Source organism: Amphiura filiformis, chromosome 15 (assembly GCF_039555335.1).
Source record: "Amphiura filiformis chromosome 15, Afil_fr2py, whole genome shotgun sequence".
In the NCBI taxonomy this organism is placed as follows: domain Eukaryota; kingdom Metazoa; phylum Echinodermata; class Ophiuroidea; order Amphilepidida; family Amphiuridae; genus Amphiura; species Amphiura filiformis.
This window is the reverse complement of record NC_092642.1, coordinates 29496431-29522077: the sequence shown is the minus strand read 5'-3', so window position 1 is coordinate 29522077 and position 25647 is coordinate 29496431. Positions and strand designations below refer to the sequence as shown.

The window sequence follows — 25647 nt, the reverse complement described above, 5'->3', positions numbered from 1 at the left end:
CTTATACTTGTGCTCAAGAGATAATTGTAGATGCTCTCAAACCTTTTGTTGGAGATTTCCATGTATTGTGTTCCTGCGTTCAGGCAGCTAATACTATTGTTTATGGTTGAATGTTCCAAAGGCATGGGAGGTAGAAGTCCCAAAAAGCCAAAGATGGCATGTCAAGGATTCTCTTGAAAGCAGGTTGGCAGTGACAAAATCTCTTGGTGTATGATTCCTTGATTTTTTTTTTCTTTCATGGAGCATGATAGATGCTGACAGATAATGCAATTTATGGTGCTTGTGTCCATTTTGTGTGTGTGAGTAGATCTCATGTGGAAGGTATAGTGAAGAATTGAGAATTTATTCGGTTGATAGTACCCTAGTTGAATTAAAATTAATTAAACTTCTTCACATCATCACAGAATGAGAATGTCAGGTTGGTTTGGGTGTTAGATCACTTCATGCCAATATAACAGAATAGTCAGGTAAGTCAAAGGACACACCTGTGTTCACAGGCCAGAGTGCCCATCTCTCTTTCAAATCAACTTGGACCAGACTCCTCCACATATGCTATGCCTCTGCCACAGCAAGTCTCTTACCTTCCCGGCGTTGAATAAAGTCGGAACCCATTTGTACACCTGGGTGGGGTAAGGAAATAGGGTTGAAAAGCCTTGCCTAAGTGCACAACATGCTGACGCTGTGGGGATTTGAACCCACAACCTTGAGCTACTTCGTGATTATGAGTGGAAGTCTTAGACAGCTTGCACCACATGCCACCATTGCTTTAGTCAATGAGAGCAATAGTTTCCTTCGGTTTCTACACATGACATAACATCACACGATGGTTCACAGAAATCTGAATAGTAATTAAGTCTTAATCATCATAACTGTACCTTTCGTTTTAGCTCCTCTATGATTTCTCTTTCCCTTTCTTCACGTTTGTTAACTTTCTTCAACTGACTTAGACGGTCATGAAGATCTTTAAAAGAAAGAAAAAAATGGAAGCGTGATTTACATTATTATTAATTTTAACCTGACAGTAGTATTACAGAGAGTAAATCGAGACTATCGAATGAAGTTGAGTCATAAAGGAACAAAAAACTGCATGAATATTCAAGATTTGCTGTGATATGGGATGGGTTCAACCAAGCACTGTGTCATTTTGTAACATTGACACACCCAGGCCAATGCAATGTGGGAAATTTCAAATGTAAAACACAGGCAAACATAAATTATTATATAAAACAAACAAGGCTCAAACATAAACATTTCAAAAAGTATGGTCCAAACTATCAAGTCCAGTTCGCTCAATCAGAGCCTAGACTATGGTGCAATATGGTACAAGTTTGAGCAGTGTCTTAATAACTCTGATCTCAAGGAAATAGAGAAGACTTGAAATTCCCCTGGACAAGGTACTGCTAATTATCCCAATCTATCTACCTGTATAAAACTCTGTGAACCGACTTTATAATGTACACTATTTTGACTCATACTTAAGGTGGAATTTGGTCTGAATCAATCCTAAGATGCATGATGCAATTCTTCGATAATTTTGTCTTGGTATTTGGTAATTTAAGAACAGCTTTACTATGGCAATGGCCTGTGAAAATTGACAACAGTCCATAGATAATTTTCAGAACTAAGGGCATATGGCCTTTTTAGGAATTTTCTACCGTTGTGTAAAATATAGAGATTTTACCAATTTGAAGTGTCACACTATGTGGACCAAAATGACATAATTTATGGCAGAAACATATATTTGAGAAATGAAATAAAAACATCTCAACTTCATGTTCCACATATTTGCCCTGCTACAAATGAATAGCTCAATCATACCCTATGCCTACACAATACATCAGAGAAACAAAAGTGGCTACAGGATGATTGCATAATATTTGGTACCATATGAAGTTGCTATTCTTAGCATGCCCCTTTTCAGCATCATCATAGTGCTATCATGCAAGATTGTTACTGTTACGTACAGAAGCTGTCCCGGCCCAAAGCACATATTTTCTAATTTAATTATATTTATAGACCTATTGTAGCAAAATTGTCCTTACTGTTTTGCGCAGGCTCCATTGTTTCTGGACTTTTAGGTAACAATAGAGCCAGAAAGCAACCTACCTTGTCTTTCTTGTTGTAGGCATTTGTTCAACTCCTCAATTGTTGTTGCATCTGAGGCAGTCTGGACTTTCAAACAATCTAATTCTTCTTCAAGATTCATCCTGGGTAAACAGTAATGAAAAGAAAAAATGCTTAAATCGGCAGAAAAGGCAAAATTATATTAACCCTAACTCAATACTCAATACTACAACACAAAGCAACTGCAAGTCCAAGCATTTTAATGTGATGCAATTAAACAATCATCAGGGAACACATATACACATGAAAATGCTGGATCAACACTAGTGGCTTGCTATTGCAGATCTTGTCTTTCATACCAGACCAAAGTAAACAATTTTTCTTTGTCTTCTTTCATTCTTCGCCAAAGAGCTCAAAGGGTGTATAGTCTGTATACCTTTCTTGTGTCAGCAATTTAGATTTTATTTTTTATTGTATCTCTAAATGTAATGACGAAAAGTCTATGAAAGTATACATTTTCCGAAAGGAAATGATGCAAGGAATCCAACTAGCATAACAGATTCCTGCAAAAATGAACAATTTTTGAGAAAATCTTAAAATTTGATCCTACTTTACTGACTCAAGGAAGGTATACGTACAATAGTTCTCACATGGTACGTCCACAACATCAATCGTGTGCATCGGATTTTATTCAAAATAATATGAGCGGGATGGTTATTAGTCTCTTAATTTGAAAAAAAGTATTTGGTGTTTTACTTAAGTCACATTTACCTTTCCTGCAATAAATCAGCATGTTGCTGTTTATAATAAGCTAAATCATTCCATACAGCCTCTGAGTTCTCACGTTGCAATGCCTTGGGATCAGTGCTCCGCCTTGCTTTCTTTTTCTTTTGCTTTCCAGAAACACTATAAGGGGAAAAGAGAAGAAGAACATATCACAAGGTTTTTGAACTGAAGACAAACAAATGTAATCTCTTCATGGAATCACTTGCACAACCTAAGACTTTGGTGAATCCTATGCAGGCTGTATGATCCTTACACATCTAACTTTATGGTTATTGAAATGCTTGCTTCTTCCAAAGGCATCACTTGATCATCATCAAATGACTAAAATATATTGCTATGACCTTTTCTCCAACTGCGTCACAGGTCAAGTTTAGCATCAGCACCATTTAGCACCATTTCGGCCTCATGAGACGTGAGTAAGTAAGTCCAGATGAACAGATCAAATAATCCATGTCCATGTATATTTCCATGTCACATGATTAGTGATATTGATTGATTTTTTCTTTTGAGTTTTGAAGAATAATCCGAATGTCAGTTGCAAATATTGCCTACCTTTCATGTGCTTCATATGTCTTGATTTGTTCTCGTAGTAAATTATGACTTGATTGTAGCACCTTTAGACGTTCATGTCTTCTGTTATGAGCTCTTCTCATTTCCTCCAGTTCCTGATTCTGTGAACATGATTAATGAAAGTAAGGTGGTAAGGCATATACAAAATATATAGTTTGTTAATTTCTATCAAATAAGCATATGGCAGTTTCTGGCAGAGAAGACTGGCATTTGTTTACATTTTGAGAGCATGCACAGCGTGGGGTTCCGATTGGCGGATTCAATCGTCTGACAATCATAACAACAGACAGATACTCTGATTGGCCAAAAACATTGGTCAGCGCAGATCGGCACTCTTGAGGGAACACAAAGCTCTGCATATGTGCTCATTAACAAGGCCCTCACGCCAATCTGAGGGACTGCCGTTCTTCTCTAAAACCGAGAGTAGTTGAGTTTTGCACATTTTCGTCATAGAACTGTTCAAATAGTGTCTTTAAGTTTAAATTACTTTCCATGTGAGGTCCTAAATGAAATGTTGGATTATCTTTAAAATGAGACCTGCTCCCACAAAATCTTGACAAAGATGCCAAACATGTTTTCAAATTGTAAGCTTGAAAAGGTGACATTTCCACCGAAGATTCCAATATTAATTTTATGGTTAAGAAGTGGTTAATACTTACTTTCAACTTGAGCAGTTTCCTCAAATCACTAAGCTTCCTATCCCTTGAATCATGTGATGTCACATTTTCCATTTGAGCCTCATCAGGACTAGAACTGATGATGTCATCACCATCCATTTGATTCCTCTGTATATCCATGTCATCCCTGGTATGGGAGGATCCTTGAACAGGTGGCCTGGTGTTTGGTGGTCTGTGTGACAACATCCTAGGAGACAGAGAGCGTGCACGACGGGCACTGCTTTTGACAGGAGTTGATGCAGCCTGGAAGATTGAAATAAGAGTAATATTCAGAGAAACTAGACCCAGACTATTCTGTAGTTTGCCATCTTATTTTTATTATTTACAGCATTTGTTAAGCACTTGTATAACCAAGCATAGTCGTGGAACAAGCATTTAGTGGCAAGTACCTGCACTTCATTATTGTGTGAATGTGATTGTCAAATTTAGAAACCATGGTTAACCTATAGTGTATCTTGTCTCAGGTTGACAGTAACGCCATGTTGGACTTTGCAGTAGCAGATTCTAATCTATGCATGTGCATACGCCCTGCGGGACTAGGAATCTAGCCAAGGTGAAATCCAACATAACGTTACATTCAATTTGAGACAAGACTATAGTACATGCTACCAGTTGAAAATAGGGTATAGCAAACAAAAAATAACAGAAAATGTACCGATTGAGGGTCACAAAGCTGAGCAGCTATAAAGCCGTCTCTACAACTTGTTGGTGTAAGATTTGCAGATAATACACTTACCCTTCTTCCTCTAGCTTGTATGTCCCAAGCCATATCCAGTACTTCTGTATCTCTCTTCTCAACACTATTAATAAAACAAGAGAAAGCTACAATCAATCCAAACAAATGCAGGTAGGTCACTCTCCACACAGGAGAAGGCAAAGAGTGGTTCATAAAGCTGTCTGCATCTAGCAGACATTGAGCACCTCAGGTAGGTCAATTCACAGCGAAGGCAATTTTCAATATCTGGTTAATAGAGTTGTTTTCATCTAAACTGGCCTCAAAAAGAAACTTATAATTTTTCACAAGGTCATATCTTGAAATCCTGTCCATCAAATTGAACCAAAATTACACACAGGTTTACTTCAATACTCTACTCTTAACACATGTCAGTAACCAAGCAGTAATCCAACTGGCACAACAGCAAAATGCACTGACATGGAACAGCTTCCTGGACCACATTCACAGCCCAGCCCTGTTTCATGAAAAAAGTGTGTGAAAAGCAGAAAGCAGCACCGTTTTATCATCTGTGCAAGGATCTTGTGTGCATTCTCACAGATTTTTTGTGCTGGGTGCCAAATGTTGGGCTGTGAAAGTGGACGAAGTCCAGGAAGCTGTCCCATGACAGTGCATTTCGCTGTTGTGTCAGTTGGACAACTGCTTGGTTACTGACATGTGTTTTGAGTAGAGTATTAAAGTAATCCTGTGTGTAATTTTGGTTCATTTTGTTTGACACTATTTTAAGATATGACCTTGTGATTCACAAGTTGTAAAAATTATAAGTTTCTTTTTGAGCTCAGTTTATTTAGGGAACAACCAAAAGATTGATGACATCCTATAGGTTCATTAGAAGGATGACCCCTCCCTGCCTGCCTAAAACGTAATTGTAATATGCTGAAAATTCATCTGTTTCTGCATCGATATTTCATCCTACTTTTAACAAATGTAATCACACATTTTAACCACCAATTTTGATCCATTCCCTTATAATTTCTCTTGATATCAATATATGTTCCTCTCATCAAGCCTATATGGGAGTTGTTTCTCATTCATGTATACATCAGTTCTCTTGTTCACATCAATTTGTATTAACCCCAACTCCCTCTCTGCTTTTTGCGCGCCTAAATGGAAGGAAAGAAGAAAGGAAGGAAGAAATGAAAGAAGATGAAGAGAAACATTGTTTTCCTTGCCCGAGAGTTGACCCACCAACCCCTCGGGTGCCAACTAGCAAAATGGGTACAATGTATAACCAGTCACACATGTGACCATCGTCCGGCCAACGGTTTCGTGCCTATATAGTTTGGCATGATTATGCAAGCAGAACATGGGGGATGAATGATCTTACAGTTGCTTCGTGCTGTAGGGTTAGTACATTTGCTATCTTTATTCCCTTCCTCTATTGTGGTTGTTTTTTATCCAATTGGTTACTCACCTCTCAGTTCTCCTTATCATATCAACCTGTATGGATACATTCCTCACATCAGGTCTATATTGGAGTTGTTTTTCTGCTTTGGCAAGATCTTTTTGAAGCTTTGTCATGCGATGTTTGAGTTGCTCCTCAGACGTCTTAGTAGCATTGTGTCTGGACTGTAGCTCTTTGTACATCTACAACATCAAGTATTTGAGATATCAATGCAGGTGTATTCACTGAATGTACAGTTTAAATTGCCTAGTAGCCTCAGTAACAAACATTTCTCAGACATATTTAACAAAATTGTTTGTTCATATACATAGGCAAAACATAATGGCATATAACATGTATAACCGATCAAGAGCTAGTCCTTAAGTTTGCTCGGCTTATTTAAGGCGGAAATTATTCGGCTTCTGTTACTGCACGCTTCAATAAAGTCCCAATTCACGCTCGCATCAATTCACATAAGCGTGCGCCAGTCACTCATTGTGCAGCGCACAACTAACGTAAGCATTGCGCCCAACTGCGTGCATGCCATTCTATATCAATACAGGGTGTTATGAGTCTCATTTTTTCCGCCTTATATAACCTGAACAAACTTTAAACAGTGAGAGCGCACTGTGTGTTAGAAAATGAATGTGGAACAATCATGTTTTTTGTATTCAATATTTTTATGACTAAATGCACAGCCACGTAATTCAGATGTGTACGATCTGGCCCTTAGGCTAAAAGCAAGCATTTAGAACAGATAAAAGCAGCTATACTTACTGCTTGGAATGACGAAACTTCAAGCTTATGAGCATCTTCTTGATTTTTGAGAACTAGCGAAAAAATTAAAAAACATCAAGAGTTTTATCAATTCACCAGTCTGGGAATATACTATAAATTTCAATTGAATGAACACAACTACCAACAACTGTACGCGACCCGTTCATAATTATTTCAAAATATATCACAAAGGCATGACTTTGGATACTTAATGAAATACTAATCACAAGTGAATTGGTATGGTATTCACTTCTGGTGTTATGCACCTGCCGGCATTCATCACACAAGATACGGGGACAATCATCACGATGTTGGCAGCTGTGTTCATTCAAATTGAATTTCTACTATAAAATACAATTTAGATACCCCAAAGTGAGAGAAATGAGAAAAATGGAGAGGCTTTAGTAATTCTGAAACAGATCACATAAGGTCAATATATGGCAAATTCAAAATGTGATTGGGGTCATAAGAACAATGAACCCCTTCCTTTTGTAAAATGCATCAGTAAGGCTGCTAGGAACACCACAGTCATTTATAGCTTTACCTTTCTGTGTGTCTATCTGTAATGTTTGTAGTTGACGTATGATATCAGCTTGACCTGCTGCTTGGTCTAATGTCTGGCTGTGACTGGATTGTATGCCGCTCAATTCTTTCCTGTAGTAAAATAAATGGTGAGGAGAAATTCAGCAAGATATTTTTGAAAGTGAACAAAACTGAATCACACTGTGATTCAGGGTATAGAAAAATTGTTTCTTTTCTGGAAACATTGAGTTGCTGTCCTGAACATTTCTGCCAGCTTGAGCCCCAGTAGGTGGGGTCCAGGGATAATGCCTGGGGGTCCAGGGGCAGGGAGTATTTAAAGTAGCATTTTGCACAGGCAAAAATAAGCATTTGAGAGACTTTTTGTTACATTTTTTCTGTCATGTTAAAATTGTATTTGAAGGTAATTATTTTAAGTCATCCTGACTGTGTGACAAATTATCTCACATATTCCGTATTACCAAACTAAGTCCTTAAGATTTTAGACCGCTACTGTAAAGGGCTATTAATACTGAATATCTTTGTTTACTTGTTAAATATAACCAGCCAACACACAATGATACTATGAACATAAACATAAATATAACTAAACAAACACTCAGCACAACAAACAAATAAACAAACTGACAGTTAAGCAATGCCTACCTTGCAGATTTCAGTTCATTTTCTCTTGCTTTCAATTCAGCTTTGATTTGCAGTAAACTTTCCTGGGTTTGGTGTAATTGATCCTCTTCCTCTGTTAACTGATAAATGCAAAGAAATATTGAGTGAATAAAAGTAAGATCAACTATTTTATTTTATTTTATTTTCTTTATTGCACAAAATGCATCAACATCCGACATGTGGTGAAAAAGGGAAACCCAAAAGGCCAAAAAGCCCAAAACAAATATAAAATTATGAAAATAAATACATGAAGGTATAGATTTACAGTAAACAAGGATAACATATTAAATATTCATACATATATGTACATAGATAAAAAGGTTTAAAAAAGATTTTTAAAAACTTAACCTGGGGAGTTAAAAATTGTATACTGGGTTAGTCGTAATAGAGATTTAATGGCTGATTTATAAAATGCAGTGGATGTATTGAGTTTCTTAAAATAACTGGAATATCATATCAGAATTTTTTCTGAAAAAGTTTGAATAAAAAGCTTTGTTCTGCACTTTTTTGGGTTAATTTATTAGCAAACCAGTTACACTGAATTTGTACTTATACTTTCGTTTTCAGAGCATTGAGTCGTTAGATTGATAACCATCACTTTTGAGAAAGCGAGATCACTTTTTAAACTCCTGTGACATGAATGCATTAGCCAATCATTGCCTATACTACAGATCTGAAATTTCTTGGTCATTTGCAGTATAAAAAATCCAGCTGGTAGTAACTAGTATAGGCAATGATCTGTTCCTAACGACTGACGCAGCACTTCGAGATACATAGAGAACATTCCGACATATTTTCTCCTTAAAGTACTTGCCTGTTTTTCAGTTTTCTCACTGCTTGACTGTGCTTTTCTCAACTCTTTCTCTAGACTCTAGAATAAACATAGAGAAAGAAATCAAGTAGACCAATAGTGCATTTTGCATTCTTGACAGAATCAAATTACAGATGCTGAAATGTTACTACAACAATATGCAATGAAATGAAATCCCATGACCCAGACTGGATCAGTAGATAGGACATTTTATTATACCATATTTCACCCTGATGTGGCAGTGACATCAATGTGTTGAGGCACCTGTTTCATGCGCGCGCATTTATGTGGTGTCTTTAAGCGTGTGTGTAATGCGACAGTGCTTTGAGCGAACACCAGCGATTTCAAGCTGCTTCCAATGAAATGTGCACTGACGTCACTGCCATATCGGGGTGGAAAATGGTATAGATACAAACATAGTGTGGCAGAGTCTATCAATTATCCGAAGTTTCAATACAAAAACAAATTCTTACTTTGATCTTGATATCAAGAACACCTTTTATCTCTTGTGATTCTTTCAGATCTTGCTGTAGTTTTTCCAGGTCTATTGTGAGTTGTGATGCTTTTGTTTCTGTGTCTGAAAATGCAAATATAGATATTGAATTGATCATCACACAGAGAAACTTGTTCACCTTTTTCGTAATTGAACACTTTGTTTGGCGTTTGGCTCTGCTAACTCCAATAAGGCCGTAGTTAGCATGAAAGCGAGACCAAAGATGTAAATTATATACACCAAATTATGCTAAGTTAATTTGCTCCATATCTATATGGACTATCTAGCTGAGACTTGGTATTAGGCCTGGCATTTTCGGGTAATTTTGTACCCGGGTACCCGCCGCAATTTTCGGGCGGGTAACCGGGTACCCGAAATTACAAAAAAAAAAGACCTAAATGCCAGGATCATTCATGATTGACCTAAAAAACAAAAAAAACAAAAAAATTCAAGATATTTTGTTATTTTTTATATGAAAATTGATAATTTGTATTCATGTCATAGTCTATTAATGATTTCAAAATGTATTGAATTTGAATGCATTTTGAAATCATTAATATACTATGACATGAATACAAATTATCAATTTTCATATTAAAAATAACAAAATATCTTTAATTTTTTTAATTTTTTTTAGGTCAACCATGAATGATCCTAGCATTTAGGTCTAGGTCCAGGGACACTACAAAACCGAAAAATAAAAACTTAAAAAAAAAAATTTTAAATTTTTTTTTTTTTTTGAATTTCGGTACCGGGAGGGTATTTCCTACCGGGTAATGTAATCTCGGTGGTACCACTTACCCGACCGAAAATGCCAGCCTTACTTGGTATGTATGTAGTACAAGTATATTGTGTTTATCATTTTTCTAATTTTAATCTGCAAATTAAAGTCAGGCTGTAACAAAAAATTTCATTTTGTTATGAGATAAATCTTGGCATTAGAATTTCATACTCCATGCTAACCAAAATGATGATTGGCAAGAGTATATTAAATTTATTTTGAAAAATTGATCCACCTCTATTAATCTCATGATCTGCCAGGATTAAGCATAAACAGGCTGTCTTCTTAATTTATAATATTTTTTGGGACAAGATAACAAACATGACACTAGTAAAGATTCACCAGCAATTCCATAACTTTTGTGTGGTGCAGTTGGATGAGCTAAAGACTGAAATCTTAGGTGTATTATGTTAGTTTTCCCAAGCATATCTTTCTATCTAAAAACCACACATACCTTTCTTTTCCTGTGAAAACTTGTCAATAAGTTGCTTGTTGACAGATTCTGTACTACCCAATCTTAGGACAGTGCTTTCCACCTAGATCAAAATAAAACAAGATTTAACAAAAGTTTACAGAGTAAATAGGAGGAAGTATCAAAGGTATTCCATAACCATCTTAGAACTTAGTGGTCTCGGTCTCGGAAGGGTGGTCTCCACCCCAGTTACCTGAGCCAAGTTCCTGCAAACAAGGCCTAAAACTCAAGAATAATGATAATAATTTTATTTGAACAACGCTTGTATAATTAAAGGCACTCGTATACTCGTCATTTACCAATGAATTGAACTGAATTGAAATAGACTGGGTTGAATAAACTGTAAATGAATTCCATTTGAATTGAATTTTGCAGCATTCCACTTGTTTCACTACTCTCGTTTTTTACACTGTAGAAGTAGTCGGGTAGAAACTAATGTTCAGTGATAATAGTTTGAAGCAATATATTTATAAACTTGGCTTTGTCCTTACAGAGGGAGGATAATGTTGGAGACATTTCCCAAATTCATGGGTCTGCCTAAATTTGCCTACAACAGGAAACAGTACTTGCTACCATCCCCTATCGACAATGCTCATTGCCACGTGTGCATGTGCATGATTCCAATAATCAAATGTAAAGCAAATTTCATGACAGAATTTTCAACTGTGCAGTGTTATACACACCTTGTTTTTGAGATGATCATTTTGTTGTTTGAGATGATCATTTTGTTGTTTGAGTAGTTGGTTTTCTTCCAGCAACGCTGCCTTCTCATCATCAACTTCAAGTTTTCTGTAAAAGATATTGCAATTTGCAAATGAACATTTTATTTAACAAAAATGGGCATTGCAAAATTGGTCTTTTTCTTAATAACCTGGGTGAATTATCCAGTGTTCTGTGACCCCGTCATGGGTCACTGACCAATCGCCGCCAAAAAATCAGACGGCTTGAGAAAGCATCCAGGATAGGATGTGAAACGTCGCCAGTCAATAAATAGTAAGTCCAGTTGACTAGATTTTAATTTAAATCAACTTGATATTATCCAGTGTTCAGATACTGTTCTGCCATGCAGGGTTTACAAATATGCAATATCCTGATCGGAACTGGCTGTGAGTTCTTTGTCATCCACTGTATCTGCTCCATTATTCAATACATGTAGTGGAGAGAAGTACTGATTTTACCTCAGTCTTCTTTTAACCCAAGAATTTTTTTTACTACGTACAGTGACTGACCTTATACCACTGTGCTGCACTGCTCGCTGCAACTTCAAAGATTTTCTCTTCCAAAATCTCATATTTAAACAAAACAAGATTAGATTAATGGACTATATGCCAAACCCACCAGGTCTCTACGCACTAATCATTTTGTTCCCCAATTCCCCCTAAAGCACCATTCAAGTTCTCTTACCTTGCAACAAGGGCTTTGACTTCATCTTGATGTTGTGATAATACCTGACAGAAATGAAATAGAATATCATACAAATGCAGCATGATGCAAGCGGCTCACTAAGTCTGTTGAATTACCAGTATTTCAAAATTTAGAAAGAGATAAGAAGGAACCAAAACGAACGCCTTCACTTTGTCCACTCCCTTTACCGACATTTAATTGACATTGTTATTCATGAGTTCTCAAGTAGGATTTACTTTGGTCAATACTACCCGTTAAATAGGTGATTGGTATTGTACTCCATGCATGTGCATGTCTCCTGGAGTGTGTCTGAGGATGATTTGAACTAATGACCTTCCGTGCAAGCACACTACATGATTTTCTCTAGTGACGTCATCATCGGTCATCATCGGTAATTTCCGTGCTTGATCAAATCGATTAGGATAATTTTCCGAAAAACACTTTTGTTGCATGCTGGGAAGGTTTGACTTGACAACAAAATGGCGACCTACATCTCTTTCTTCCATTTTGCCCAATTTTCCCGAACTTTGATGACTTTTTCTCAGAGTTGGCAGTCTGGCAATGAAACAAGTTAGCTAGTTACGATTATACACATACATCTATTTTTCATAGAAAATTTACGCAATGATGTCACCAAATCTTACCTTATTTGATAAAGACAAAACTCAATGTTTTAAAGCACATTTTCTACACAACACAATCGAGAAAACAGTTCGACTGTAGACCCCAAAACAAAGCTACTATGCATGCTCAGAGCATCAGGGAAATTCCAGAATCTTACTTCCGGGTAGCGTTTTGTTTGTTCGTGGATGGGTTTGTTATAGTTTTTTTCCAGTAATGATTTCGCCAAGCATCAATCGCGGTAAATGGGCCGTACATGAAAGGAAGTACCATTGATAGCTTTTCTTTTCATGCATCAATAAATAAGCGGATTACAACTTGGCCGATCAAAGTTGTTGTGGTTCCTTCTTATCTCTTTCTTCCATGGTTGAAACAATTATAGTTAGCCTACCATTATAACTAGGATTAGGGTCACAATAATGGTCGGTCAAAGTTAGAGTGAAGGTTATGGTTGCAATAAAGTTACATGGGTAATGGCAGGTACCTTGGTAAGGGCAGGGATCACATTTTTAGGTTATGCAAAGGATATCCAAATCATTCTACATCCTGCAAATATATGTAACTTTCTGAAGATAATGATATGTTTTATACATGACATTGAATTTCAGTATTATAGGCCTGCATACCTGTTCCAACTCAACAATCCGTCCATCTTTCACATGTAGTATTTCTAGAATTTTTCTATCCTTCAGTTCTGCTTTTTCCTTTTCCCTGGATATACAATGTAAAAAAGTATGTTAAGGATGCACACAGGATCACTGAAGTGTTACATGGCCAAAATTGAGTTTTCATCACTAATGTCATCTTCAAACCGTATTTTATCTTGTCATTAATAGATTTTAAAGAAATCTTAAAATTTGAACCATAAGAAAAGCTATTTTAAAGACCCTTTTTCATTAAAAATTCGTCAAAATGCAAAAGCAAATAAATCATTGTTTTCCCGCAATAGATCGCGTTCTCGTAACGCGTACTGTGGCGTACAGCTAGCAAAGACACGCACACATCATGCACATGGTAAACTGGATGGGCGAGGTGATTACTGATTGAGGCGCTGGAGTCGCCAATCGCGATCACTACCGTATTTTATCGTATTGATCTCTTCCAAGGTAGGTAAAGCTTGCACCATTGCATTGTTAAACTGCGGGCCGACAGACCACCACCGTCCCCGTCCCAGAATCAGTAGGCCTACTCGATAAATTTCGCCAAAAATTTTGAAGACCATAAAAAATAGGCAAGCAGTTACTACCGGTAGGCCTATATTAGATACCGTACTAAGGCCCTGAATAATGTTTCAAAGTGTTATTAAAACACGGATTTAAGATTCGCTTTCAAACGTTCTCTACTCCTGATTGACCATTAACGCAATGTCAAACGCTGACATTTCAATACATCATATCGACCATCTAGGCATGGGCCTACAACTCTATGTCAAAAATGTCGACATTTGAAATCGGCATAGCAAGCACGCGCTTATGAAAGCATTTTCATGAATGTTTTAATGCTAAATAATAATTTCAAGCGAGAAATATAATCGAAAACGCAAATTCACGCTTTTTTCATAACCCATTTTAACTACATTTCCATTAGTAGGCCTATTAGGTCTACCATATACCATGATTGCGATAAAAGCTTTTGGTTTTACAACACTTTTTGCGAATTTTTGGCGAATTCCTTTTTATTTGCAATGTTTGTCTGGCTTTCAACTTTCACGCTTATAATGTTTTCTGCATACTTTAAAAGGTAAACTGCTTTAAAGCATTTTTCGTGAATGTTTTCATGCAGTGTTTTAAAACGCTCTTTATAGCATGATGCCTATATACGGTAGGCCTACTGCATAAACTACAATCTAATTTAAAGCCATAAGTGTTCCGTTTTCTACTTTTGAAATTCGGTTTTGTTAGGCTATGTAAATTTCCGTGTTTTTCAGTTTTCTTGTGACCTCTCCGTGTTTTGCCCGTTTAACATTATATATAGGCCTACTTTTTGTCCGTTTTACAAGAAGTTTATTCAAGACATATTACAACTTTTACCCCACTTTTTACACGTTTATTTGATTGAAAACAACAGACACACTTTTTGTTGTTGTTGTTGTTGTATTTTATTCGCTTTTTATGCGGTACAAAATATTTTACAACTTTATTGTGGCTTTAGGCCTATAATAGGCCTATGACTTTTGTACGTGTTTGATATTCCGTAAAAAGTTAAAAATAAAATATGATAACAACAAACAATTAAAATAACAAAAACGGAATATTGAAAATTTTAAAAATTTTACTTGGGATTCCTGTGGTGTAGGCCTAGCCTAGCCTATCTTTGGCGCGGACGGGCCGCTGTGGTGCCTCTCAAGCACCAACTAAAAAGAAAAAGCAACGAGTAGTGACAACATTATGTTTGCGGTTCAGAAAAGGACAATGAACATAAAAATGCAATATTTGTCAACACCAAAAAAAAAAAAAAAAGAAAAAGAAAATCACCAAAAACGATAAATAAAAAAACATTGCATTTTTAAAGCAAAATTATGAAAATTAGTACAAAACAGAAATCGCAATTATCATGATTATGTCTCAATTTATTCTTCATTTCATAAAACTTCATGATTATCTGCTAAAATAATTGCTTGTCAGTTATTCTATGCTACTTTTAATGTTCTGATGTCCGCAAATTTTAATACAGAGCATGATCTTTTTTTTATACGGAACAGGACAAAATTGTGCTTAAATAATCATAGTTTCGTTCGCGGCAACACGACCATGCACTGTGCAACTTATGCGCGTAACCTGTCTGTCTGTCCGCGCGCCCTGACGCTCCTCAAACGCCGACGCGACGCCGCGGCCTTGCCGGAAGCTCTGCTGCACCATGGAAACAAGACTGCAGTAAATAAAATGGCCACACCATGTGGATAAACATCTGCCGAATGTGCACGGATAATTTTGTCATATTGTATATTTTACCTTCTAAATCACCAAAAAAATGCCAATCTGCTGCAGTTGGACGCCCCTTCTCATTTTCTAACTTGACCAAACGTCACAAGTCACCGGATTATATACTTATGGAATAATCTTCAAAAATGGACCTAAAATCCGCTGTATTTTTCTAAATCGCGATTTTCGCAAGTTCACTTTTGACCACTTTTAACCATTTTGGTCCGCCATAGCGTCTAAATGAAGCATCACTGAGGTAAGTTTTTAAGTCAACGTTTAGATATGGCCAAAATCTAGATAGCGTTTTTTCATTTTTTTTAATTAGGGCCTAGAATTTTTTTATCACCCATGATTCAAAAAATTTGAACACGGGTCACACGCTTTTTACTGATTTTTTGCCTATATTTTAAAAACTAAGCAAAATTTCAAAAAAATAAAAAAACACTTTCTAGACTTATTTGTCTAAATTAATAAAATTCATGTTTTACAGTTTTGATTTTCAAATAATTTTTTATGGCGGACCAAAATTTTTGGTCAAAAAAGCCGTTTTTTGGGATTTTCTCGAAAATTGTACTTTTTGACCCAAAACTGACATTTTAAATGGATTTATGAGCTCATTTCCGTTCAAAAAATGTATACTTTTATATACTTTACATAAATAGTTTTCGAGTTATGAGGTGAATAATAATGGATAATTAGTGATCCTGTGTGCCTCCTTAAGTACATGTGTTATTAGTGCAAACTATATATATATTGTATAATTCCATTTTAAGAAATCATGCACCTTGTGTTAAAGGATGAAGTTTTGAACTACTGCTAACTAGCCTGGGTGAGTCCAGGGTGATATCTACTGACACGGAAAATATGATCAACGCTTTTGGTACATCTTGAAGTTGTTACAGAATAATGCTGAACATCAAGTGCACTGACCATGTCAGTAATGAAAGGATCTATACAGTCACCAACACTGAGCCTCTTATCAACTATTGTCAAGTCACAACAACTACGATTTCTGGGACATATCCTGAGGACACAGGAAACTAGAGCGGTTCTCGGCTTTCGCGGTTCTCGGCATTCGCGGTTCTTGGTAGTGTGGGTTGGTCCGTATGTGACGTTTCTGTTCAGAACCTTGTGTGACCCTTCCCCCAGAAAAAAAATCATCCGCCACCACTGGTTATAACAAGGGCCTTGTAAATGCAACTGGTGAGACAGAGCCTCCCATGACGTTTGTGTTTTCAGTCTGATTTCAGTTCCCTAACAGGTACAAAGTTTACGCATTATCATTAGGCCTACCAAGTATTGTATGTCCTATAATCTCTTATGTATGACATGGATCTTTACCATGATTGTGCAAGCCAAAAAAATATCATTTCAATAGGCCTACCCCAAAAATGCGTTAAAAAAAGACCATGTTTTACACATGCAACCACAAGTTTAGACATATAATTTAATTTGGCCTAAACCCTCATGCACGGGAAAAATCATGCCGCCACCATTGGTTATGACAAGGGCCTTTTAGGGTGCACACCAGTAAATAACCCCCACTGACTTTCTGTACAGACAGGGGCCGGAAAACAACTCAGTTCTTCAAAACTTCCCTTTCTGCAAGCAGAAGGTCAGATGACGACATCCATTGTAAAAATTAATATATATGGATTTCAGGATTTTTTTTCCAGAAATATTGTAAAAAGTTCAACCTATAACCCATACAGCTAACGCCACCTCACAAACAGCTTGGTGTTTCTGAAATGTAACACATTTTGAAAGTCGTCATAAAAAGTCGGATCCTGCTAAATTTACACAGACAATCTAATTTACAGGCCTAAATGAGGATTAAATATGAATCAGGGCCTAATAGTTGCCTTTTAAGCCTTTTCTAATGTATTACATTAAGTCATATTGCACATTTCCTCGTTTCAAATACTGTTTTTTTTCTTTCCAGGGTGTAGCTAGACTTCTCCGTACTCCACTTGCCAATTGTGCTTCTGGCTATTGCATTTAAGCTTAAAACTCTTGATTATTATTTGTGCACAATTGATAGATTTTCACATCTAATCTTTTCAGTCACCGTATCCCTCTGTTTGTTAGCTTCCCAAGTGGACTACTGACTTTGGATTGGGATAACATTTTTAACACAGGATTCTATGGAGAGTTAGGCCAATTTCTGGCCTAACTAAAATTGGTCATGATGTAATGCATCTTTAAATGAATCTGGCTTGTGATTGGTCCCCCAGATATCGTTGTTGATTGAACAAATTCATCAGGATCGGTAGAGTAAACTAGTAAACCAGAGTTCGTAGTATCTGATCCAAGAAAATGCACTTACTGTGTACGTTTCAACAACCACTGTTGTCTTTGTCAACACTTGATGAAGAGTGACTGCAATGTACTGACAATGGTTTTGATTTTGGACTGGAGGCAGGTTTCTTCCAGGGCCCGTAATTCTTATAATTTTATTTTAATAAAGACAATTTTATATGCATGTCTGAAGTAATACTACTAAGTTTTGAGAGATATGAGTAGTATTCGGTTTCTTAATTTGGATAACCGAGACATGGATCCAAGTTCGGATTCTATGTTGCATAATAATGTATGCACACTGGCATGAGAGATCCGAGAGGATATTCGTGCGGTTCGATTTCACGGAATCAAACTAAAGTGTTCAACATGACCATATATAGCTATACTACTATTCTAATTCAGAATATATAAGTGGTATATTTTGTGAAACACGTATACTTTCCTTAGACATGTTGAAGAAAGTAGTGTTTTTGTTTTGTATCAAGATTCGCTTTAAATTAGTTTCACAAGGTGAGACATATTTTGGATATTTTCTTTTATAATTTACCCCTTTATGGTTTTGATTTTGGACTGGAGGCAGGTTTCTTCCAGGGCCCGTAATTCTTATAATTTAATTTGCATTATATCGTGAATTTCAAAAAATGAAAATTATTTGATTTATTTATGTCGCGTGTTAAGTAGTTCTTTATTTTTTGCTCGAAGTGTATAAATATCATCAGACACATGTCACATTTTTATGTATGATTGTTCATTATCTAATCTTAAAATATATAATTCTTTAAACTTATTTCTTTTTTTCTGTTTCAGTGAATATCATCCAAAAGTAGGCCTCTGCACATTATGATTTTCCTTGTTTTAAACTCTTTATTGAGGTACATGCTCCTCTTATCGTTATTGACAAGTCAGCACATGCTGTACGCTGTTTATTTATTTCGCCCTCATTTTCTTTACTTTTGTTTTTAGATCTTTAGTTCTTTATTTTTGTTTCTGTGAATATCATCCGAAAAGTAGGCCTTCTGCACATTATGATTTTTCCTTGCTTTATTTAACTCTTTACTGGGGTGCATGCTCTCTGCTGGGTTTTTTCATGTTCCTCTTATCATTATTGACAAGATAGCACCTGCTGTACGCTGTTTATTTATTTACCCTAAATTATTTCTTTACTTTTGTTTTAGATTTTGAAGATGATATCATGATATCACACGCTATGTTTTATACCAACCGCATTGTCTGTTTAAAGACAGTTCTTGTTTTAAATCCTGAATACAATGTCAACATTCAGTTTGTTCACCTCACAATGCGGTGCGATGTTATATAACTGTATATATTGCAGGGTTGCCAAACCCGCGAAGTAATAGGCCTAGGTCAATAGGATGAGTTTTGAAGATTTTCCTCGCGACAATTTCCTGTCCTATAGACACCAATTGATGGTTAAGAAAAATATTGCATGACTTCTCAACATTGGCTTACGCGACTTCTGGTAGTTTTTTATCTCATAGAAACCAACGGTTTGCCCTCATTTGTTTGGCAACCGTGGTCTGTGTTAAGTGAATATATTTCGGTAAGAAAACAATTATCATAGACCATGTAGACAGAACGGGCAATAGTCATAGGCGCTAGGCGCTCTCCTCCATTTTGAGAAATATACTTTTACACACACACTACATTTATAATTAAAATGATGAGCCTTAAAGTTTTGCCTTTTAGTGGGTTAAGCCAAACCTAAGTGGATGAAATATAAATCAACACTTCTGGCACTGATTGGTTTCCGTAGTTGTTATATGGAATACGAGCTGTCTGTAGCGTCAAAATTGTCTGCAAATCGGCTTTTGCCGGGCCTCTCTTTTTCGGCGTTTTCTCATTAAATTAGGGTCCCGTTCAAATAAAAAATAAACTGGTGTCTAGATGTAATCACAGTTAACACACCAGGAAAATTATAGAATATACAATAACCTAGTTACACCTGTAGACCGCGAACAAACATGCACCTGGTCCGACCTGGCCGTATCACTTAGTGTTCTCCCTACGGATACCCTTAAGGGTCACACAATGAAGTGCCGAGGCTATGCTCTTTACACCCATTGCATGGTAAAAGAAAACCTGGAAGGCAAAGAACATCCTACTTGTCTTATGTGCAAAAACTGTTGGGGGACTTCAACAATTTTTTTACTGCCAGATGCCATTGCTGCTTTGGCTTCAAATCATAGTACATGGAGAAACTTTGTAGTCGACTTGCTCACAGCCAAATGAAATTAATGCATGAACTAACTAGCAATCCATTTCAGATTGACACCATTACTACCTGATAGATTGCAAATAGCAATTAGTAAAATATCATACCTGCTATAAAACTTGCAACAAAAAAAATAATGCCATTAAATTTCTCTTGTTAAGAGTAAAAGGCATGTACAATAAAAGTAAACCTACCTCTGTACCACAAGACTGATAGCCTGAGTCACATCAGGATTGGCAACTTGAAGTCTCTTCCATAGAGTCCAAACAAACTCTTTGTCTGCCTGCAATATAAAGCAAACATTTTAAATATTAAATGGGGCTGCTGTATACAGGGTGTAACAATAAAATGTGTACAATTTTGAAAATTGAATGACACAGATATGCCGCTTATTGTTTGGTTTAATATTTATATGTCTATCAAGATAATTTCTTTAGCCACCAGATATGCTTTGTTTGAATAAAATCGATGGTATACAAGTGAAGATATGGCCAATTATGTAACCTAGTCTTAAAACCGCTTGGGCCACTTTTGTCTAAGTGTTACAAAAGTGACTGAATAGAGTTGAACCATGGACCAGTTGGACGGTGCTCTTATGGTAGTATATAGTTTTAAACAATGGGGTATTCGAAGTGGTAGAAATGATACATTTTATGAAAGTCACAACTAAGCACTGACATAACAACCTCATTTGCTAGAAATCGTGGCTGCAGCTCAACAACTTCAACCCCAATTCTCCGTTGGAAGAGCGTATTTTTATGGTTGTGACATTCGGTATCACATGGAGCCAAGCAGAAACCATACGATTGTTTATAGCTCATTTTCCAAACTCACGTCTTCCATCAAGGCATACAACTACATATAACTATGAGAAGTATCTAGAATTTGTTAACAGAATGCTGGCAATAGTGGTCGCCCCAGAATAGTTGAACTTAATTTCAAAATTTGATTGTTTTGTTCTTAATCTTATGGATGCAAAAACCGTTCTCAGTTTTACCGATGATATCTCAGGGATATGAGAAATTACTTTATTTATAAGATTATTTGAAAGAAATTTCATGACTTCATTTATAGATTTTAAAGAAATATCATATTATTATTAAGTTCATGTTAATTATATGAAGAAACAGCACTTATAATTCTTTTGTGTCAGTTCTTTGATGTTTGATGCACGATAAAAAGCGTATCTCACGCGGTTCAAACTTGATATGCGCAAACATGGCAAAAGTGGCCCAACACGCTTTCTGGACGATTTAATTAATCGGACATAACTTTTGAACCCAAGCTAGTAAAGGAACCAACTAAACGTCTTCTTTTAGCCAAGATATTACTGATTGTATTGCATATAACATTTGTGCCATAACTCATTTGGTTTTTTTCGGAGAAGTCAAAATGCAATTGTATAAATTTTATTGTTACACCCTGTATAACAAAAATCATTGCAATAATACTCTAGACCTTCTCAACTGCTGTGTAAATCCTTTGATCCGGCATATTTCATTGATCATAAAAACTATTTAACAGAAAAATATGGTAATTTGTAGGAGATCAAATCGAAAAACAGTCATACACTGCCATTTCTAATCCTGCAAGTCTGAAGTGAACAAGATAGACATTGTATAGTAAAAAAAAAAAAAAAGAATTTCTTTAACTATTTCATAATCTCTGGGTGGGCAGTGCCACACTCATTTCAGTCTTGTTTCTTCAATTTGCCCCAGCTCAACCTGTCTGTATACATGTAATATACATGTCCAATGGACTACATTTTTTTAAATCTTCTTTTTTTTCAGTGCTACAATGTACCTTTCCCCTACATGTAAAAAGCAGTGGGTTGTCTATTTTAACTGAATTTACAAATATTTTGGGGAAAAAATAACGCTAAATAAGTTAGACATTCTGTTCCAAAAAAAGTTTTTTCCTCTGAAAATCAGTGTTTTTCAACCCCCCCATATGCAATCTTAGACATCACATAGTCACACTCACAAAACCCCTTTACATTGTTTTTATATCATGCACATGTACAGTGAATTCTTGAGTGGCATTATAGCTAAATTAGCACAACATCACAAAAACATTAACCCTAACACCGAACCCTGCTTTTTGATATCGGAAGTTAAAGAAGATACGAAAATGGAGAGAAGATGAACAAAGAAGTCACTTGGCACCCCCGGGATTCAACCTTTGACCCCCTGCATGCCAAGCACACGATCACGGACCGGTAGTTACACAGGTAACGCTGCCCCAGGCAGCAATTCCATGAGCATTTAACACTTGGGGTGATTGCGTCATCGCAGACCCTGGGATTCACGCACGCGCAGTGGTTTTCATCATGGTATTTTGTGGTATTTATGGGTGTTAGGGTTAATCAAATTTCACACACTACCTGACACTGAGCTAGCTCATCAGCAAGGGCTTTGTTTTCAGCCTGCAGTCTTGTAAATCTAGGATCATCTGTAATGTTACAACAATAAGCAAAACATTATAATTTAAATGACTCTTAGCTTTTTTAAAATGGCTCCTGGTTCACTAGATAATCTCAACACCAGGAGCTGTTTTTCCCCAAATGTGTGGCTCCAGGTCCAGATCTGCTTATTTTGAGGCTTGGAAATAAGTCATTAGCTATCTAGAGCCACAAATATCCAGTCAACCATGTGTGTGTGCAAGTAAGCAGTTTGAAACAAAAGAAGTTCCAAATTCTTGGGACATTGTTCTCAATTTACTATCATATCTGGTTACATGATGCAAATTTTGCTCAGTTAGTCATTCAGTCACACAGATCACTGCACATCAAGGGTGAAATTAAGCAAGAGACAGAGCCGTTTGGCCCCCAGAAACTCTGCAATGGCCCCTGGTTCCATCTCATTTGTAGTTGACCAGGGGACACTTTTCTCACAAAACTTGCCCCCTGGATAGTGAACCAAAAATATCAAATTTTAAAGCAAATAGTGCTTATTTAACCCATCCAGCATTATTAACATGTTATTATTATTGGTCCCTTGGTAATTGGAAGTGGCCCCTGGTTTCTTCAAATCTTGCTGAACCAGGGGCCACTTTTTTCTGCCGAAGTGGCCCCTGGTTCAAGCTCTCTTATTTTCACCCTTGCTGCACATTTGATCTTGATTTTTCTGTTGCATGCAATCAGTCAGGTTTTGAAGTTGGCTAAAAAGGACTCTGAATAGTAATTTTTTACATGTTTGCTTTTGGCTGCTGAAAAAATTATTAATGTTTTGCATGGTCCTGGCTTTCTTTTAAAAACTATGTAGCTTTCATTTGATGTATGTTGTGCATGGGCTTTCTTGCTATGGATCGAGTTACAAACTGGTGAAGTTTTTCTTTTCTTTTTTAATCACCATTAAAGGACAAGCCATCATTAAAAAAAACCAATTTGACATTTTGTGAAGTAAAAATACAATTTCTAAGAAGCCCCTTTTAATAGCCAAATTCAAAAACTGTACAAAATCATAATGCATAAATACATGTCTTGAGGGCCTACCATATTTGAAATTGTTCAGTTTTAAAAACTCATTAAATCTTACCAGCTGTAGCCATGACTCTTGTATCTTCTTCAATCACATCCTGTTGTTATCTACCAGTTGATGGTACAGATCCATGCCTACAGATATGAACCACAAATGATAGTGAGCTCAGTAAATATTACTATTACCTATATCCAGTTCCAATGACACCTCATTAATTTTTTCTAGATTTAGATGTATCTAGGTATTAGCAATTTCACTTTGAAAATTAATAACAGGGCTGCAACTGGTGCAAGTTTTATGCCTCTGGCAGCCTCTCCAGTGAACATAGGTATAACCATAGGCATGGGGTGTCACTGGCGTAGCTGTCAGTGGCGTAGCTGTCGGGGGGGAGGGAGGGCGGGGGGGTGATTGCCCCCCTGCCTATTTGGGCCCCGCCCCTAGTGCAAGGAAAAAGAGAAAAAAGGAGGGGAGAGAGAGGAAAAGAGAGAAGAGAGAGGGGGAGAGAGGGAGAGGAGGGAAAGAGAGATATTGGAATCCATACGATATGCAATACCATACGATTATTATCAAAATTGTCTATTTGGGCCCCCGCCCCCCAAGTTTGGGCCCCGCCCTCGTGTTTGAAAGCTTATCACGTCTCGCTGCCGTCAGAATTTTCATTCATTGACTGGTGACCCAGAAGTGTTGAAAAATGGGAGTGGTTAAATGTGAAAGGTCAATAACTCGTTTACTGAGTGATTGGTCTATTGGTTATGAATATTAATTAAGCTTTATTAGGAGAATTAGGAGTAATCAGTCAACATAATTTTAGCGATTTTTATGATGATGAAGTTGGTAAGCTTATAATCACTCATTTTTGGGCTGAATCCAACTGGATGCAACGGGTTGATGAAATTTGTTGAACATTGCGTTCAGCAATACAAAAATGCGTCTGGACAAAAGAATTCGCGTCCAGCGGGAGCCTTGATTCTCGTAAATATTTCAATTTATCATACAAAATGATATGGCGAGAATCCATGGATTCTTGCAAAAAAAAAAATTCCAAAAGGATTCTCGCACTTGGTTGCAAATTTCTGACCCTGTAAACAGCAGAAGAAATCTCTCCTGTGACCCTTCTCTTTCAAGCATACATCAATCAAATCAAGGCAATGCAAGGTTCTATCCCAGTGGAAGAAAGCTCAGATCATCCCGATCTTCAAGACTTCAGGGTAGGCCTACCGTAGTTGTTCTAGACTTCTCCGTAGTCCACTTGCCCATTGTGAATACTCTTATGTCTTAAAACTCTCGATTTAATTAATGTGTGCACAATTGATAGATTTTCACGTCTGACCTGATCTTTTTAGTCACCGTACTCCCTCTGTTTGTTGGCTTCCCAAGTGGACTACTTACTTTGCATTGCGGTTTTAACATGTTTAACAAGGTTGTCTATGGATGAGATTGTCGGATTTCTGGCCTACTAAAATTGGCCATGATGTAATGCATCTTTAAATGGATCTGGCTTGTGATTGGTCGCCCAGATCTCGTTATGGTTTAAATCCTCCGGGCACGTACCACTATCATTGATAACTACATCGTACACAACTATACGGCGCTTTATGTACTAGATGCATGAGCGCGTCTTGTACTTCCAGGCTTTGTGCTTGCGGTTAAACATGTTTAATAAATTGGATTGATAAACAAGTATGATTGACAGTGTGTGTGTTCCTGGTGTGTGTTAGGGACTAACTCCCTGATCAAAGTCCTGTTAAAAATGCAATATGTACATACGGTAGTCGATTTTTAACTCAGGCTTTCGCGATTTTCAATAAACTGGTTGATTCAGTATTCAGAATTGTTCAGTATTAAAGTGTTATTATTATGTTGCATTCAATAAAATATAAACCTTTACTGTTACCTTCACTAATATAATGTGTTTACTTCTGAACTTCCATTGCTTT

The 25647-nt window shown here is 36.7% G+C and overlaps 1 protein-coding gene across 1 annotated transcript in view; it reads right to left on the bottom strand.

The window, feature by feature from the left end:
- LOC140171480 (centlein-like) overlaps window positions 1–25647 on the bottom strand; it is a 47334-nt gene that overhangs the window by 19842 nt on the left and 1845 nt on the right. The window contains exons 2-20 of the mRNA XM_072194749.1: window positions 23768–23844; window positions 22615–22682; window positions 20426–20514; window positions 13403–13487; window positions 12156–12199; window positions 11435–11540; window positions 10734–10815; window positions 9479–9582; window positions 9009–9065; window positions 8177–8274; window positions 7536–7645; window positions 6992–7044; window positions 6245–6417; window positions 4834–4897; window positions 4080–4340; window positions 3403–3521; window positions 2836–2970; window positions 2107–2207; window positions 876–961 (exon numbers count right to left, since the gene is read on the bottom strand). Of these exons, the coding sequence (XP_072050850.1) occupies window positions 876–961; window positions 2107–2207; window positions 2836–2970; window positions 3403–3521; window positions 4080–4340; window positions 4834–4897; window positions 6245–6417; window positions 6992–7044; window positions 7536–7645; window positions 8177–8274; window positions 9009–9065; window positions 9479–9582; window positions 10734–10815; window positions 11435–11540; window positions 12156–12199; window positions 13403–13487; window positions 20426–20514; window positions 22615–22682; window positions 23768–23780 (1848 nt within the window). The 5' untranslated portion in view covers window positions 23781–23844. The remainder of the gene's footprint in view (window positions 1–875; window positions 962–2106; window positions 2208–2835; window positions 2971–3402; window positions 3522–4079; window positions 4341–4833; window positions 4898–6244; window positions 6418–6991; window positions 7045–7535; window positions 7646–8176; window positions 8275–9008; window positions 9066–9478; window positions 9583–10733; window positions 10816–11434; window positions 11541–12155; window positions 12200–13402; window positions 13488–20425; window positions 20515–22614; window positions 22683–23767; window positions 23845–25647) is intronic.